The following is a 16,889-nucleotide window of genomic DNA, read 5'->3' as shown; positions in this document are numbered from 1 at the left end:
AGGAATGCCAAATATTCCAGTTCTCTGGACAGTCAAGCCCAAATAAGGCCCAGATACCAGGAGAGCAAACATGAGGCTAATCAACCAAGTTTGGGCAAATGTGATTCAGAGTTCCCCAATGCTGCAGATTTTGCCTTGTAGGATAAAATTCCTAATTCTGTGTTCACTTATTCCTGTTTAAAGAGGACTCTCTGGAACCTCTATCCATCTCTGTCAGCCCCAACTGCTTGTTTGTGGGGACTGTACATTTGAGATGTTCATCTGTGAACCAAAACCAGTTTCATGGGCCAATAAGTCACATAACTACCAAAAAATCCAACAAATTCCCCAAAATGGAATCACCATTTCCTGACAGGCTTGGTTACAAAAGACATGGACACCTTGGAGATTTGTGTTACACCTTCCATGGAAGGAGATGGAATGCCCCCAGATAATCGGTGTTTGTCATGGATAACCAGGTGCAATAACACATCAAAACTCAATTAAACATTGTCCTACAGCAACAATTGCTACAGAAGTGACATTTATTGACGTTCTGCTGTATTTACAGGTTGAACATAGTAAAACTCCAAAGTGAATGACCACTTGGCAGAAAGCACAGGAGTGCACATTAAATCTACATTTCCAACGCATCAGAGTCTCTGCTAACACAAATTATAAAAGCAAGAATTACAGGTATGTTAGGAATTGTCTCAAAAGTCCCAAGCCAAAGAAAAAAAAAAGGCCTTTGTTTTGCAAGATGGTTTTTATACAAAGTTGCAACATGATCTTTTAGTTTTACACTACAGACTTGTTCCGTGAAAACCCCTGGAGAGCCCCAAAAGTTGGTGGTGCGAAAGGAAAGGATACTACAACACCGAGAATAAAGACTGTTAAAAGTTAATACTTGTGCCAACTCTAAATTCCCAATGACACCTCCGAGTCTGGACTGCAGTGACCCCTTATCCTCCACAGGCCCCTGGGTGCTGGGGGACTGCAGGAGCAGCCTCAGCTCTGGAGTCACCCCTGGGCTGCCAGGCAGGACACGGGGGACAGGGATGGAAAAGACATGGGGGACAGGGATGGACAGCGGATGGAATATGGGGATGGACAGGACATGGTGTACATGGAGTACAGGGATGGACAGGACAGGACATGGAGTACAGGGATGGACAGGACATGATGTACATGAAACAGGAGATGGACAGGACAGGACATGGAGTACAGGGATGGACAGGACATGATGTACATGGAGTACAGGGATGGACAGGACATGATGTACGTGGAGCACACAGGATGGACAGGACATGGAGTTCCATGGGTTGTACAGGACACGATGCACACAGGCTGTACAGGATGTGACACATGGGGACTGTACAGGACATGGAGTTCCATGGGCTGTACAGAACACAGAGCACACACACACTGCACAGGACAGGGTGTCACATACAGTCCAGGACAGTGTCACACACTGCACAGCACAGGGTGTCACACAGTCCAGCACAGTGTCGCACTCTGCCCAACACAGGCAGAGCCCGGGCAGCTCCCAGGCTGGAGAGGAACTAAAGCAAGCCTGGCCCCTGCTGGCCCCGGGACGGCTCCTGCTGCCCAAACACCACAAACTCTGGCTGAAGGGCTCCATCAGCACACCACAGACGCACTGCAAGAGCTGCTTCAAACATTAGCCACTAATGAGTCAACAATTACAGAATTCTGCGTTAATTATTAAAATTTTACACCTAAAAACAAATCAAAAGAAATGCTTCTCCTTTTTTTTTTCTTTTTCCAACAGTACTTTTATTTATTTATTTTAAAGCAGGTGATTATTTTTTCTTCTGCTCCAGAGCCTTGATTCACTTCCTGCAGGTGTCCTGGTGCTTCTTGGGGGGGATTTCACTAATGCAGGAAGACATTTGCCAGAAAACATCTGTTGGAGAAGGATATTGAACACCGAAGCTGCAGTCAGAGGGTTATTTTGGATAACAGGAGGATGTTGTTCACACAGCACAGGATGTCTAAGGGCTTATGAAGTGTCTCAGCACGCAATGATGTGACTCCAGCAAAATGCTCAGGAATCTGCGTGTATTTTACAGGATAACACCATGACTGTGTCCATTACTGCCCACACAGCTGGAATAGTAAACTCCAGCTTTTCACCAGATTCATTTCACTAGGTTTCATTTTCTGGTTTGCACTCATTATTCCCCTCCTAATTTTCTAAAAATTATCCCTGCTCTGAAATAACAACAATCCCTCACTGTGCCCTTTGCATCATGCCCTGAAGAGGAAATCTCAGCTAAGGACAATAATACACTAAAAATCCAAGCCTTTTGTGGTTTCTTCACTCAGAATTCAGGATTAAAGATTTATTTTCAGGGGAAGTATCACAGTTGAAATATTTATGAATTATTCTGGACATTTATCTCAGCATATCTGAAAGTGCTTTTTGAAAATGCTCTAAAATGACACATAAATAAGAATTTAAACACTCTACACCTCCACAAGCAAGGAGTGAAGCCAGGTCTCTAAAAATGTAATTTCAAATTTCAAACACAGGAAAAGTCTATGCAAAAAGAAACCACAGAGCTCCTTTAGGGAATAAAAAATAAAGTTTTGGTAAAGGAGCAGATTTTTTTTAATTGTTCAGTCACACAAAATACAGAGATAAAGCTGACTTTAAATGCTCACATTGTGACTATAAACTGGGGGGAATCAAGCCTCTGGATCCTGGAGGAGGTCACAAACCAGAACTTTGTTAAACAGAACTAAAACACGTAAAGAAATTGGCTGAACTATTTTTACACACTATCACCAGAGGAAAGCACTGCACAAAGGCTGTTCTGTGCTGCAGGTTCCCCTCACAGCCTGGAAATGAAGCAGAATCGTGGGCAATTTGCAGTTTCTAATAAAAGGGAAGTGCATTTGGAAACCCAAGGCTCGGTTTTCAAATCTCAACAATTTAATGACCCCCAATTTAAAGCTGGGGCTGGTTTGGTTTCTTTGAGTGTCCCAGCTGCAATTGCCTCTCTGGGGAAATGGAGTGTTATTATGATATTTCTAAAGGGAGCATCGTGTTGCATTCCCCAGCTGGGAAGCAACCTATTCCAGGATTTCCTTCCCCTCGGGGAGGGACAGTTAATGCCAGGCCATTATCTGCTGTGAGCAGGAAATTGTGCTACAAGGCTTCAGCTACTTAAGCCTCCTCCTTTAAAGCCCCATTAAGGCAGCCAGCCTGAGGTTCAGCACTGAAGCAAAACACTCCCAGGCACTCAGGCTTTTGCAGGATGCTCAGGGAGGACAGCTCAGGTGAGTGGGAGGGTCTGAGGAGAGCAAAGGTGTGCAAGGGTGTCATTTCTTCAGGAGCCTGGCAGCAATTTCAAACAGCAGAATTCAGACAAATTGCTCGTTCTGGGACAAAAGCCAAAGGCACTGGCACGCCCCTCTAACAACATTTTGTGACCTCTCCTCGGGGTTGGGACACACCACGTGTTTCAGGCATGTGATTTATTCTCAAAGACACATTTGCCAAACACTCAGCAGTACCAAGGGACAGGGGTTTTGTTCTCACAGTATCTAGTCAGGGAATCAAAGGAATATCCAATTCCTCACAGCAAAAACTCGGGGACAAATGTCCAGTGTTCCTCTGCCTCCCATCAGGTCAGTCTGGGCTCTGCAGATTCAGGAGCTGGGTAGGGTGTACCAAGAAACAACTGTTCCCTGCTTCCTTGAGTTCTAAAAATATTCAATCAATGGAAAGTGTAGCCTAGAAAAGTCACTAAATAGAGTTAAAATCAAAGCATAACAAATTCAGGAAAGTAGAAAATTTACCTTTAGTAAATAAAGAGAACTCTGGTTCTTGGAAGAGTGGAAAACGTATCTGGCATCTTCCTAACCTTTGCATAATTAATAAATCCTCTGAGAAACAGCAGAAAACCTGCAGGGGAGAGACACATTTGTCCAGTTAACACAGGTGTTGCTTCTTCAAGGAGAGGGACCAGCTGAACTCCCTGCCACCACTGCAGAGGTCCTCATCACTGGGATGCACAGCAGCTGATCACACACAGTAATTATTTTTGGTAGCAATAACACCTCATCTTTCCATTTCAGGTAACTTCAAAAACAAACTTTCCTTGGGCAATCACAAAACTTTTGACTCGAAACAAGATCCAGTCACTCCCACAGCAGGAAAAAGAAAATAAGATGAGGAAGGGAACAATGCACCCCTCCATTTAAGATGCAAGAGCAGACACAACATCAGTTACAAGCATTATCCTCTTCTTAACTTCTCAATGATGTCAGGATGCTGCCACCAAGAACTGGCAGGACAGTGTTTACATGTGCCTTTAAAACCTGAATGTGCTCACTCAGAGGAGTATGAGGGTCACATTTCATCTGGACATCCACCCACACATATTCAACAGCCAGGAATGCTCCCAAAATCCTACCTGACTTTACAGTTTTTAAGCATCTTTCCCCCCACAGCCACTCACCTAGTACAAGGAAGACCCACCAAAGCCAGTACTGGCCATCGAAGTAACCAGGAAAATAGGTGGAGAACTGAAAAACAGCAAAAAAAAAGTACAGTTTAGAGCACATGGAAGTTTGTGAACCAAAGTCTATCCCCACCAATTTTAGCAGCAACCAGATCAGGGCTGCAATCACAAGAGATCTCATGGGATGCTGCATTTCACCAGCTGCAGCAATGAGTTACCTCCACAAACTGTTATTTATAGTTTTTCTGCACCAGCTCCAACAAGGGGAATGGGACAGATTCAACACCCAGCTATGAATTCTGCCAATCAGTGGGGCACAAGGACACTGCTGGGCAAATATTCCTGTTTTAAATTGTGTCTTGGATGCTTATAAAGCACAGCTGCAGGTTCTGAAAGGGGAGAGCAGGCTTGCAGCAGTGCAGCACATTCATTACACTGTCAGGTTGGATGGTGTAACATCTGGAAAAGAAATCCCACATCTGTGGAATCCACTGACAAGATTCCCAATTGGGAAAATTACTGCTATTAAATGAAAGGCACCAACACTATGAGAGCACTGAGGTTCACAGTTTCAGTATAAATACATTACAATTCCTCTGGGTTTGTTCTATTCAAACTTAAAAACTTAACAAAAGATAAACTTGTTACTGATGTTTAAATCCACAGATAATGTCACCTCCTTCTGTCACACCTCTTAATCCAGCAAACAGTCCTTAACACCTCTGAACCAAGATGACCACAAAAACTGTCAGAAAAGTGAAAAGATGCTGCATTTACAAATTAGAATTCCCAGCCCCAAAAGACAGGGTAGGAAGTGACAGCTCTGACATGAATGCTCCCTACTTCTACTTACAGCCAATGAGCTGCCTTGCTTGAAATTCAACTTTCAGCCTGGAATGCCATCATTTCACAGGCTCCAAATAAAGATTTCCTGATGGAAATATTTTCTCTCCCAATCCCTCAGAAAAATCTAAGAGCTAAAAATCCTGGAGCAGGATGGCAGCCGCTCCTGCTCCTGCTCCTGTGCCGCAGGGAGGCTGCACCAGAGGGCACCCACGGCCTTCTCCCAGTGCTGCTCCTCCCACGGCCCTGTTTCCCTCTCCTCATCAGCTATCCAGCATTTTAGAGAATTTCCTTCTTTCCAGAGGAGAGCCAGGGCACAGAGGCTGCAGAGGCTGAGGGCAGGGCTGGCTTTGCCTGGGTTCATGTTTTCCCAGGATCAGAGCCTTGCTGCTGCTCAGCACAAACCACACTCTGATCAGGCCAGTGCCTCTGTCAGACACACAGAATGAACCCCAGAATCCCACAGGGGCTGGGCTGGAAAGGATCCTACAGCTCCTCTCTTTTGCCACAGACAGGGACACCTTCCACTATCCCAGGAATCCCTGTCCAGCTTAAACTTGGACACTTCCAGGGATGGAGCATCCCCAAAGCATATCTGGGTGTGCAATCTTTCTTTTATTTTACTACAGCTGTAATTCAGCATATAAACAGGATACAATTGAGCTGCTTTTAGTGAGTAAGTAGCTCAAAAATTTTTTCATTATTTTAAAAATCCCCTAAATTTATCACTAACTTCAGTATGAGATAAAAACCTGCTGGGGAAAAAGAGTATCAGTGTCTGTGTACATGGTTTTGCACCACACAACTCACCCTGACAATAAGGATCCACTTAATAAGAGACAGACCAAAGCCAGAAATGGCCCCATATCGTCCTGCAGCTGAAGTAGTCAGACAGAAAGACAGGAAAAATCCAATCCAGTTGAAGAGGAATGCCACTGAGAAAGCAAGAGAAAAGCAGCAGGTCAAGACACCTTTATATACCAAGGCAAAAAACCATAAACTCCTTGCACTCAGGTTTTTCCTGGTGTTACATAAACATAAATGTGACCCAAAGTATTCTGGGTCACTGCTTGGAAAAAAAGTTCATTCCATGAGGTACTTACTGAAGAAAGTCAGCATGAAAATGCCATCATTTCCTATCCTCAGCTGGTCAGTGTCATCAAAGTCATCCCGTGTCACAAAGTCATCATCCTGCAATGCAGAGGGAGGCAGCACATGGGGGATTTAGGTCAGTCCAGTCCATACAGCAACCCCACTTCTGGGTGTGACTCTTCAAAAAAAGGGCTGGAATCCTAAATATCAAAAGGCTACAAATGCAGGCACGAGAAAATTCCTGTTTCTCATCCTGAAATGGTGCAGGGCATGAAATGTTATCTATATAATAGGAAATGTATCTTTATTTTTAACATAGTCAAGATCCAGCATGTTCTTGTTCTCATTGTGAAGAATTCTTCAACTCATCAAAAAATTATCATCTCAGCAAGGAATTTGGCTTCTGTGAAGAACTGTAATGAGCAGGGGACTTCTAATGCTAGCAGGGGTGGAAAGAATGGCTGAACAAGAGATAATGTTGAAAAAAACAAAAAGAAATATTTCTGACAGAATGCTTTTATCGTCCTTGTATCAGCTACACTGACCTCCAGAAAAGTCAACTAAGTAAGCAGCAGGAGTATCAAGGGTAGATATGCCAGACAGCTGAAGAATTAATCCTAAATCTTTTTTAAAAATGAAAAATACGCAACAAAAACCCCAGTGTCAGTGCACAGGGATACAGCATAGTCCCTCTGTCAGCTTGCCAAGCTAATCTGGCTAGCACATGCTGGCATTACTGAGATGTCTGACATCATCACAGTGCTCAGAGGAAAATGAGAAAAAAAATTGCCACAGGACTCTCAGAAGTGTGGAATATCACCACCCCAGAAAGCTTCAAAACCACAAATTTTAAGAGTCATGACACACAATGGGCAGGAGTTAAAGCTGAACTGGCAGCCAGCAGGACAGGGACAGGCAGGGACACTCACCCTGCCAGGAACCAAGGGAATGGTGGCCTCAGCCTTGCTCCTCTCGGCCTCGTCGTAGCTGGGCAGAGTGGTGGCCACGTTGTAGGACGGCGGCTTCGGGAACCCTGACTCATCCTTGTAGTCAAAGTAAGCTGCACAAAACACAGAGAGAACTCAGCACTTCCTCAGGAACACCCTGCTGGGAACCAGCAGTGCTCCAGTGACTTCCAATGAGCCCCATTCCCCACCCTCCCACCCAGCCCAGCCTCCTGCCATCCCAAAGCAGAGAGGGAAAAGCACAGGAGCACCTTCTCTGATAGCCAGGAACCCAGAGAACACTCACTGAACATGTCTGGCTGTACTTCGGCTTAAAACAACACCACATGCTGTGCCTCTGCTGACTTGGATACTCAGAAATAGTCACGTTTCCAGATCCAAGTGGTTATTAAAGTTATTAGTGACAGGACAGGAGGATGAGTCAAAGTCCCATCCTTACGACCAAGTGCTTAGTTATTGGAAAGTGCAGGAAAAGAGAATTCTTTAAAACCTTTAAAGTAACAAATCCTTTAAGGAAGGGGCACAGCATCATCCAAATGCCAGATAATGAGAGGGGAACCACAAACCCTCCCAGCACTTTGATTTTTAACTGTCTCCAATTTACTGAGAACACTGTGAACTGTAACTTGAACACCCCTTGATGGGATGACATCAGACGAGCACAGCCAAATTGCATCTCCTAAACCACAAGTACCGACAGGCTGTGTGGATCAATCCTGACCCTTGCAGCTCAGGAAGGTGCTGCAGAGCCAGCTGTGGATGAGGAGAGCAGTCAGTGGCAGCAGAGCAATGCCAGCCCTGTCCCCAGGTGACAGTACCTGTGTTCTCTGCAGAAATGCTGCTGTAGGGCGGAGGGGCGTCGTTCACCACCGGCACAGCCTCACCCGGCTCCTCTTCATTCTGCAGCTGAACAGAACCACACACCAGGGCTCAGGGGGTTCTCAGTGCTCTGATACCACCCCTGCAGCTTTAACTGCACACAACAGACTCTTCTGGAAGCATCACGGGACACCCCGCAGCTGCTCAGCCTCCCTCCGAAGCGTTCCCGCTTGAAATGATCAATCTTCCATCTCAGTTTTTATGTTGTTTTTAAATCCTCTCCTCACACACCTGGACTCCAGCAAAGCACAGCACACAGCTTTCCAGTACCTTTCCATTTCCCTGGCGCTTCCTCAGCTCACATTGCTTAGAAGCTGCAGTTGCATCTGTTTTAGTCAAAGAAATACAGTGAGATACCCAACAAAAGGCTCCATTGCTGCCTGTGGCTTTGCTAAGGAAGGGTTTTTTCCATGGATACATTACATAATGATGCACAAAAGTACAAATGTTGCCATTTCCCTTCAACCTTTCACACTGCATGACTGAAAAGGAGCTGGTTTATTTTGTGCACTGTGCTTCCCACAGGCTCTGTATAAATAACCAGGAGCTATCACAGCTCCAGCATCACCCGCACGAGGCAGGTGTGCCGTGGCAGCTTTGATCAGGGAAGCTGCAGCACCAGGCCAGAAAGGAGGTTACAGCTGCCATCTCATGTTTCCCTTCCTTCCATTTCTCATCACCTCAGCAGCAAAAGCACTGAGGTTTGCTGCAGAATAACTCACCTCAAACAAGCACCTCCAGACTGAAGCACTGGGCTGAGCAGGAGGCATTGCCCTCGTTTGAAATCACCACTAAACAATGTCTCCTCCAGCTCTCCCTCCTGCAACCCCACACATTTGCTCCTGAAGCTATCTGGGATATTTTGCTTTCTTTTCTTTGGAGAGACATGCTGCCATTCTCCTTGAGCATTTAACACAGGGGTGGGGGCGTAGGGGGATGTTCTTATCTTATTTGTATCAGGGGAAAATAAATCAGCTCCCGCTTCTAAACACAGATCTTGGATATCCAAGTGTTCTGTGCTTTGGAGTTTTATTCCTTTTGCTGCTTAACATCACAGATCACAGAATGGTTTGGGTTGGCCATCCCTTAAAGCCCATTGCATTCTACCCCCTGCCATGAGCAGGAACACCTTCCATGATCCCAGACTGCTCCCAGCCCCAGTGTCCAACCTGGCCTTGGACACTGCCAGGGATCCAGGGGCAGCCAGAGCTGCTCTGGGCCAGTGGAAGTCTATAACCTATATCCTGCTCCAGATCACACTACATCCACACCCTCTGTGAAAGCCTTGACTGTGCTTAGCAGATGACAATAAGTGGTTCTGCTGGCAGGTCTAAGGGGTCAGCTGAGAGGGGGAAAAGGGAGGAAATTACACTGGAAAGCACCAGAACAAAATCAGGAGCACTGTCTGCCAGTCCAGGTGCAGCAGAACAGCAGAGCACCACAGTCCTGCACTCCAGTTCCACATCAGCTGAAGCTCACTCTGCTCCCCAGGAACATTTTCTAAACAGAAGAGGTGGGGAAGAAGAAAAGGGTGCTTGGGTCAGCCCCAAGCTTTGTGGATAAGCAGTCCTCACATGACAACGCTGAACCATTTCCTTGAAGAAGGAGGAATCAGTGATCCGGATGAAAATTTAATCCTTGTTCCAGGGAGCAGCTCCCAGCACAGCTGTCAGCAGCACACAGCCCAGGGCTGCTCCCTGGCCAGAGGTGAGGCACAGCAAACAATCCCAGGGTGTGAGGCCCTGGGGGTGGAGGTGGCAGGACCTGCCTCACCTGAGTTTTACTGAGCCCCAGGGCACTGAGCAGGGACAGGAGGAGCTGCAGCAACTCCCAACACAGAGAGGCACCTTCTTCCCAAAGCCTTTCCAAGAAACAAAAATTTTATAAACTCCATGGTGCTCAGCATGAGAAGTAAATGCAAACTAACTTGAGAAGCAACTGCCTATTAGAATATGCTTTAATTTTTATAAAAAGAGAGCATGCAGAAATTCCAAACCACCCTGCACAGAACATGAGGGGCCATGGAAGGGACAGGAAAACACAGAGCCAAACTGCTTGATTCAACCTCTGCCCAGAGAGGCTGCCCCTGGATCCCTGGACATGGCAGGGGTAAAAAAATATTAAAAATATGATCTTTAAGGTCATCCCAACACAAACCATTCTGTGATTCCATGATTCCCCCAGCTCTGTAGTTTATGAATTCTCAGAAAATGCTCCACCACGCTTATTGTCAGTCTATCCACGAAAATATGAAAAATCAGCACTTCTTTTCTCCCTCTGCCTGTGCATGACCTGGTATATTAACAGGAGGAAAGGCTCTGTCACAGCTGGGACACCCTGGATTCCACCTGCCCTTTGTTACCTGCTCTCCAGGTGAGGGGGTGGCAGAAATTCAACCCCTCATGCCTGTAAGAGAGAAGGCAGGTACAGCCTGAGAGCACAGTCACCAGGGAGGGGGGAGGAAAGCACCACATGTGACAACACTGGAAGAAATGAAACAAAAGAGGACACAGATATTGAGTGGAATATTAACTCCTACCAGTGGTTCTTCTTTCAATAGTAAAAAGAAATACATGTTCTTCCACCAATGTCATGTGGGAGAAAGCAGCTGAATTCACCGCTGCCTTCAAACATCCCAATTCAGGCAATGGATAATGACACAAAAAATGCAGCTACTTTCTGAAGTTGAGCTCGAGGCTGTAGGAGGTTACAGTTATAGAAAACGTATTTTTCTTCTAATGGACAAGGTACACAAATGCCTTCCAGCCTTTTTAATGATTCCAGGCATCTAAAATTCAACTAAGTGCCTATTAGCAGAGCAGGGAGGGTTCATGTGACAGGAAGAATGACTCATCAGGCCTCGCTGCCCTGGCCTGGCCCCGGCTCCCACCTGCCCTGCACAGCTCCAGGTATGGACTCCCAGAGAAATCCCCCGAGGCCTCAGAACCCAGAGAGCCTGCTTAAAACCAGTGTCTGACTTCAGTCTGCTCTGCTGAGGTCGTGGGATAATTCTTTCCTAGATTCACTGATGGATTTTAGCTTTTCAGGCAAGGTTCTTGTATTAGTGGCATAAAGAAATAAGACAGTCTTTACAGCCATGCATGCAGTTATTGAAACAACAGCTTGGCTGGGATTTTTTCACCAGACTGCTAAACCAACAAAAAGTTAACTGACAGAACACCCAGGGACAATTATTTTCCAAAAAACCCCATCATCAGAAGCCTGGCACTGAGCAGGACATCACCTCTGGTTGCCACTTGCCCTGAGACCTGTCCCATGTAAATACACAGCACAGCAACATAAAAGTTGAAATCTCTCACGCTGTTTGGAAATATTTCCACGTAAACTTTGAAGAAAGCATTTCCAAAAAATATATTGGTTAATTCTTCCAAATTTCCTAAACTCAGCATATGGGCTGCTCACATAGTTTTGAATCTTTATTTTTTAACTCCCCTTTGCCAAGTTCTGAGGCTGCATGTAAATATTCTTTACACCAAATGAGCATCACTACACTAACCAGCATTACTACAAGCTTGGCCTTAGCAATAGATCACATATCATTACATATCTTCAGCCTTTTGGAAGTAAATTGAAGTCACTGCCAACTCTGAAAAGGAGAGTTATTTTTACTGACTTTTGCTTTACTTAATTAAACACACCCTGATTTAAAATCCTGCCTTTTGCTCAGTGTTGTTGCAAATTTCTGCAACTTAACATCAGCTTATTAATCAGCAGAAATAATGATAAGCTACCAGACAAGCCAACCCACTCCCTTCAGCCCTCTCCCTGATGAGCAAATAACTGTTTTCTCCTGTAGGCTCTCCCAGCCCATTTCCCCGGAGCAGGGACAGCCCCGAGTGCCTGGCCCAGCCCCTGCAGTGGCACAGGTGTGCTGGGCACCTCTCAGGTGGCACATCTGGCACCTGTGCCAAGCCAGCCCTCCCTGGGGAGATGCTGATGCTCCTGCCTGAGCCTCGCTCCAGCCCTGAGCAGAGCCCAGCCCCAGGAGTGACCTCCCTGCCTGTGCCAAGCCCAGAATTTCCCCATGGAAAGGGTGCTCAGGCCTTGGCAGGGGCTGCCCAAGTGGGTGTGGAGTGCCCAGCCCTGGAGGTGGCACCTGGAGGTGGCACCCAGTGCTCTGGGCTGGGAACAAGGTGGGGATGGGGCACAGCTGGGACTCAATTTTTCCAAACAGTGACTTTGAGATTCTGAGATACTCCTCCCTTTCAACAAGGACTGAGAACTGTGCCCCACTGCCCAAAGGCCCCTGGAGCTCCCCGGCACCCAGAGAGCACACACAGGGCAGGAGCCAGCAGCAGCATCCAGCTCAGGGGGGTGATGGCAACGACCCCTGAGCCACCAAAAGGCAAAAACACAAATCAAAACCTATTTTATGTCCATAAAATACAACCTGTGGTGTTGTCCTCTGACTCACTGCAGCCAAGGGCCTGACACCACAGGAACGCTCCTCACTCCTGGGAAACAAGCTGGTCTAATTCCCTCATTTCTGTTCAAACAGGGAGTTAGACTGGTCTGGACAGACTGGAAACAAGCACTTGGGCCAGCACAAACCTGTACCACACACTGGCCTTAGACTTGAGAGATCAAGGTCTTCATATGGAAAAATTAGGTTTTAATCTTGGATAGCTGTAATTAAATTTCCCACACTTAAAGCATAAGGCCTTCTCGTAATATTTAGAATCAGATTAATATTTTTCTGGACATTAGAGTATTTCAGTAAGACTTCTAAACATTTTAAAATATCACGTTTTCTGAATGGTCATATGAAGAAGGTTAAGCATCCTCCACGGAAAAAAATCCCATTGTGCCACCACAGATCAAATTTGGATATTTCACAACAGGCAGGAACAGAATGATAGGACAGCCCTTGATACTGAATTTTGCTCACTCGTCCCCATACCAAAGGATCAGAATTCACACACATAGAGAACTTTTGATCCTTGCATTCTGTATGGTTACTTCTAAGTCGTGATGCCAAACCCACAGAAAAAGGTTGCCCATCTCCCGGGAGCACTGAACAACCCAAAGCCCTCAGGGGCTGTTCCTACAGCTGCTTCCCAATGGGGTTACTGAGCCCCATTGGATTTTAGTCACGAGAGAAAAGTTACTAAAAAAGCCCAACTCAGAGCTCCACACCATCCTGATGCTTGAGATAATATTGTATTTAAAAGTTTGCATGCAAAGCTATTTTCTCCTGCTACACAAGCTGTGAGATGACACTGGACTGCTGCTGTTTCCCTGCCTTTCCCACATCCTTTGATTTTTAGGGACAGAATGTATTTAAATTCCATAAAAACTTTTGCGCACAGAATCACTAAACCCTTGCAAAGTTACCTGACACGTACTGCTGCCTACAGAGGTGGATGTTTCAGAGGAAAATAATCAGATTTTAGTCCGAGGCTGGACACGGTGCAGCTTCAGCCCAACCTTGGAGCAGAGGCTGCACGAATTATTTTACTCTGCAATTTTTCTAATTTTACTTTATGTCAATGGCATCTCCTATTCTGCTTACAAATAAAATAAAATAAAATAAATAAATATGCAAACAACCAACCCTGCAACTTTTCTTAGCATTCTTATCTTTAGCCAGCACGTCTTGCACACTGCAAGGACCTCACTGAGGAAACAGTCACTGACATTTCTGATTCTAACTGCTGACATGAAAAGATGTGGATTGTTCTCATTTTTTAGTTTCAAGTTGTGTGCCCATTTCAGCTGCAAAATTAAACACAAGCTCAAGTTACACACAAGGCAGCAACTGATATCTGCCTCCCTGTTCCACTCCAGCCTCCCCAGATATTAAAGAAGCATTGTAGTCCTTCAGGGATTTAAACTCTATTCCCATTCTATTTCCAGCAATGTATTTCTTCTGCAGTTTTCAAAGAACAAAAAACAAACAAATGGAAAAATCTTTCTTCCTTATTTTTCCCATTGACACCTCCCTTCATGGAATGATTCATGATCCATGTAAACCTTCAACAAGTGGAACAGGAAGACACAGCACTTAAAAAGGAATACATCTTCATTATTTAACACTCCCACCATTTCCTAGGTGGGTTTACATTACTCATACACCTCACATGTATTTTCGAATGCTCCAAGTGCAAAGCATGCCTGGAAAACACAGAGTGTAAATAAACCTGTTAAAGCTGGGCTATTTTTTCCAGAATGGAGGGTAATTTCTATTCCAAGGATGAAATACAGTTCTGCCAACTGAACTCTCAATCCAGGGTTATGCTGGGAAGGCTTTAAGCCCACTAATCCCAACAACATCCCTGTATAACTTTCTCAAAGGCAGATTGAAATGACAACAGCCTCTCAGTGTCCCTTTTTGGGGACACAGCAGTGCCCGGAATAACAGCACCAGGGCGGGCTGCAGCTCTCTCTCCTTCTTCCCAAACCTCTCCATTCCCACCTCCACAAGCACAGCCCCAGCACCTGGCCTGCAGAGGAGGATCCAAATCCAGCAGTCTCAGCCTGTCCCAGCCCTGCTCCCCATGAAGGGCTGGGGAGGCTGAAATCCCTTCTCCAGAGCTTCAGTTTGATCTTAAATGGAGCTGCACCTCCTCAGTACTGAGCTCAGACTCACATTGCCCAAAGTACCCAAAGGGTACTTTTTATCAGATTTATCAGGTCTCATGCCTGAACAAAGCCATGGGCTAGGAAGTTGGCTTTGGAAAATCAATCAGCGCACGCCCCTTGCACACTGCCCGCGATGGTGAGCCGACACGGGCTGGGAGTCTGCAGGGAAGAAAGAGGCTGCTGATGGAGCACAGCCCACATCCCCACCTTCCCACATCCCACCTGCAAGGCTGAGGAAGGGCTGGGAGAGGAGAGGAAACACACGGTCTCAAACTGGGGTATCGAGTTCTGTTGTGCTCAGATCACGGCCACTAACCCTCACCTTTTTTTTCCTGAAAATACAGACACTTGAGGAATCCTACAAATATTGTATAGGTTCCACAGTGCCCATACCTCAGTGCTGCTCCTACATACACATGAATACATTAGGAACTCATCCCAGAGTGAGGGTTACACGTCCCTGGCACACTTGGACAGTCAATCCACATTTACCAGGACAGGAACCACCTACCTGCAAAACCAACCCCATTAATGCATTACCCCATAACCAAAAGATCAAGCTTTGAAAATTCCTCCACTGACTCATAATCCAATAATTTAAAGGATTAAATGAGCTTGTTGTGAATTTCCCCAGACTACCTCCACTGACTGGGACCTGTATTCACTCTAGCCCTTGCAGCGATCACTTCAGTAGCAGTCTCTCTTCCTTGGCACATGGTACATTCATTATTGTACATTCCCACACACAATAAGTTTCAAAATATGGGGGGGAAATTGACACATTCAATGCTACAGAGACTCTCCCACTCTCTCATCCTCTCTATCTAAATCCCAACTGCATCTCCACAGCTTGCAGGGTTTTGAAGCAACACAAGCATTAGGAGCCAGTTCAGTGACAGCACACTTCACAACACCTGGGTTCTGGCAGAGGGCAAGGAAAGAGAAGCAATTGCTAAACAGTTGCACAAAAGTAAATACATTTACATGTGAGAATCTGCCTCTCACTCCAGTTAAACCAGTGTCTCCACAGGCCTCCATTATGTGCTTGTCTTTAGCAGTGCAAATCCTCTGGCACAGCCAGGCTCCCTAATCTCTGCAGGGCTCCGAGATGAGTCTGGCCTGGCTCTGCCCGAGGTGTGAGCAGACACAGCACTGAGCAGGCAAACCACAGCTTTACACACCCCTCTTGGGAAACCAGGAGTGTGCGCATCGTCCAGGTAACGCCACAGCAGGCAGTGGGTCCTTCAGGATTGTGGCACCCATCCCCACTGCTCTGGGTGATGGGACACTCTGCACATCCCTTGGTAAAAGGCATTTGTGAAGACACTTGTTGGGGTCAACACCACCAGCAGGGCTCTGCCAGGAAAGGCGATTAGTGCAGAGACCTGGTTATCGGTCCCTAGCAAGTCCCAGAACAACACAAAGAGATTTGTCATTGTAAGAGAGCACATCAGTTTAGCGCTGAACAAAATAAAAAAAGCCCAAGTTTTGCTTAACTTCTCCATTTCCAGTATGTAAAAGCACGGAGACCTGCAGCTGTCAGACGAGACAAGTACTCCATCCCATGGGAGGGTGTATCTCGAACTCTGCCGAGCAGGAGCCTACCCACGCCGGGAATGCTACCCAGGAAAAGTCACAACACAGCGATTCCTTGGGAGAGCCTCGGTTCAATTCTGAGTAAAGAATTCTCCATGTCTGATGTCGGAAAGGCGCCTGCCAGAACTGGGTCACGCCGAGGGGCCCAGCCGACACCCGGCCCTTTCCGTGGGGCCGCTACTGCGGACAAACGGGAGGCAGGAAGAGAAGAACGACCCGAATTCCCCAGGGAGCTCTTTAAGGCCAGCCCCTGGCCTAGAGGGAGTCCACACGTAAAAGATGGAAGAAAACTAACGGTGACCTCGGGACGCTGGGGAACGAGACCGTTCCCTGGCGGGGGGGTCGCTGCCGTGGGGGAAAATGAGCGGCGGGGTCAGCGCCCTGCGCCAAGGTCGCCCCGGGACTGGGCAAACACCGGCCCCGGACACACCCGGCCCCG

The 16,889-nt window shown here is 46.5% G+C and overlaps 2 protein-coding genes across 2 annotated transcripts; both read right to left on the bottom strand.

Moving 5' to 3' along the window:
* Nucleotides 1-506: 506 nt before the first annotated feature.
* On the bottom strand, nucleotides 507-1,660 carry LOC115947658. Its single transcript, XM_031055298.1, has 2 exons — nucleotides 1,196-1,660; nucleotides 507-1,105 (listed from the first exon to the last, which is right to left on the bottom strand). Exons 1-2 carry the CDS (start codon nucleotides 1,619-1,621, stop codon nucleotides 617-619), a joined length of 915 nt encoding a protein of 304 aa, XP_030911158.1. The 5' UTR covers nucleotides 1,622-1,660; the 3' UTR covers nucleotides 507-616.
* An 88-nt stretch (nucleotides 1,661-1,748) lies between these two features.
* NDFIP1 (Nedd4 family interacting protein 1) lies at nucleotides 1,749-9,021 on the bottom strand. The gene is made up of 8 exons (XM_031055231.1): nucleotides 8,974-9,021; nucleotides 8,191-8,278; nucleotides 7,337-7,467; nucleotides 6,419-6,506; nucleotides 6,126-6,250; nucleotides 4,470-4,536; nucleotides 3,808-3,913; nucleotides 1,749-1,906 (listed from the first exon to the last, which is right to left on the bottom strand). The coding sequence occupies exons 1-7, from the start codon at nucleotides 9,019-9,021 to the stop codon at nucleotides 3,810-3,812; spliced, it is 651 nt and encodes a 216-aa protein (XP_030911091.1). The 3' UTR covers nucleotides 1,749-1,906; nucleotides 3,808-3,809.
* Nucleotides 9,022-16,889: the final 7,868 nt, after the last annotated feature.

The sequence above is a fragment of the Geospiza fortis genome, unplaced genomic scaffold, assembly GCF_000277835.1.
Source record: "Geospiza fortis unplaced genomic scaffold, GeoFor_1.0 scaffold55, whole genome shotgun sequence".
NCBI classification, from domain to species: domain Eukaryota; kingdom Metazoa; phylum Chordata; class Aves; order Passeriformes; family Thraupidae; genus Geospiza; species Geospiza fortis.
Note: the sequence above shows the minus strand (reverse complement) of the source record. Positions and strands in the feature narration are given on the sequence as shown.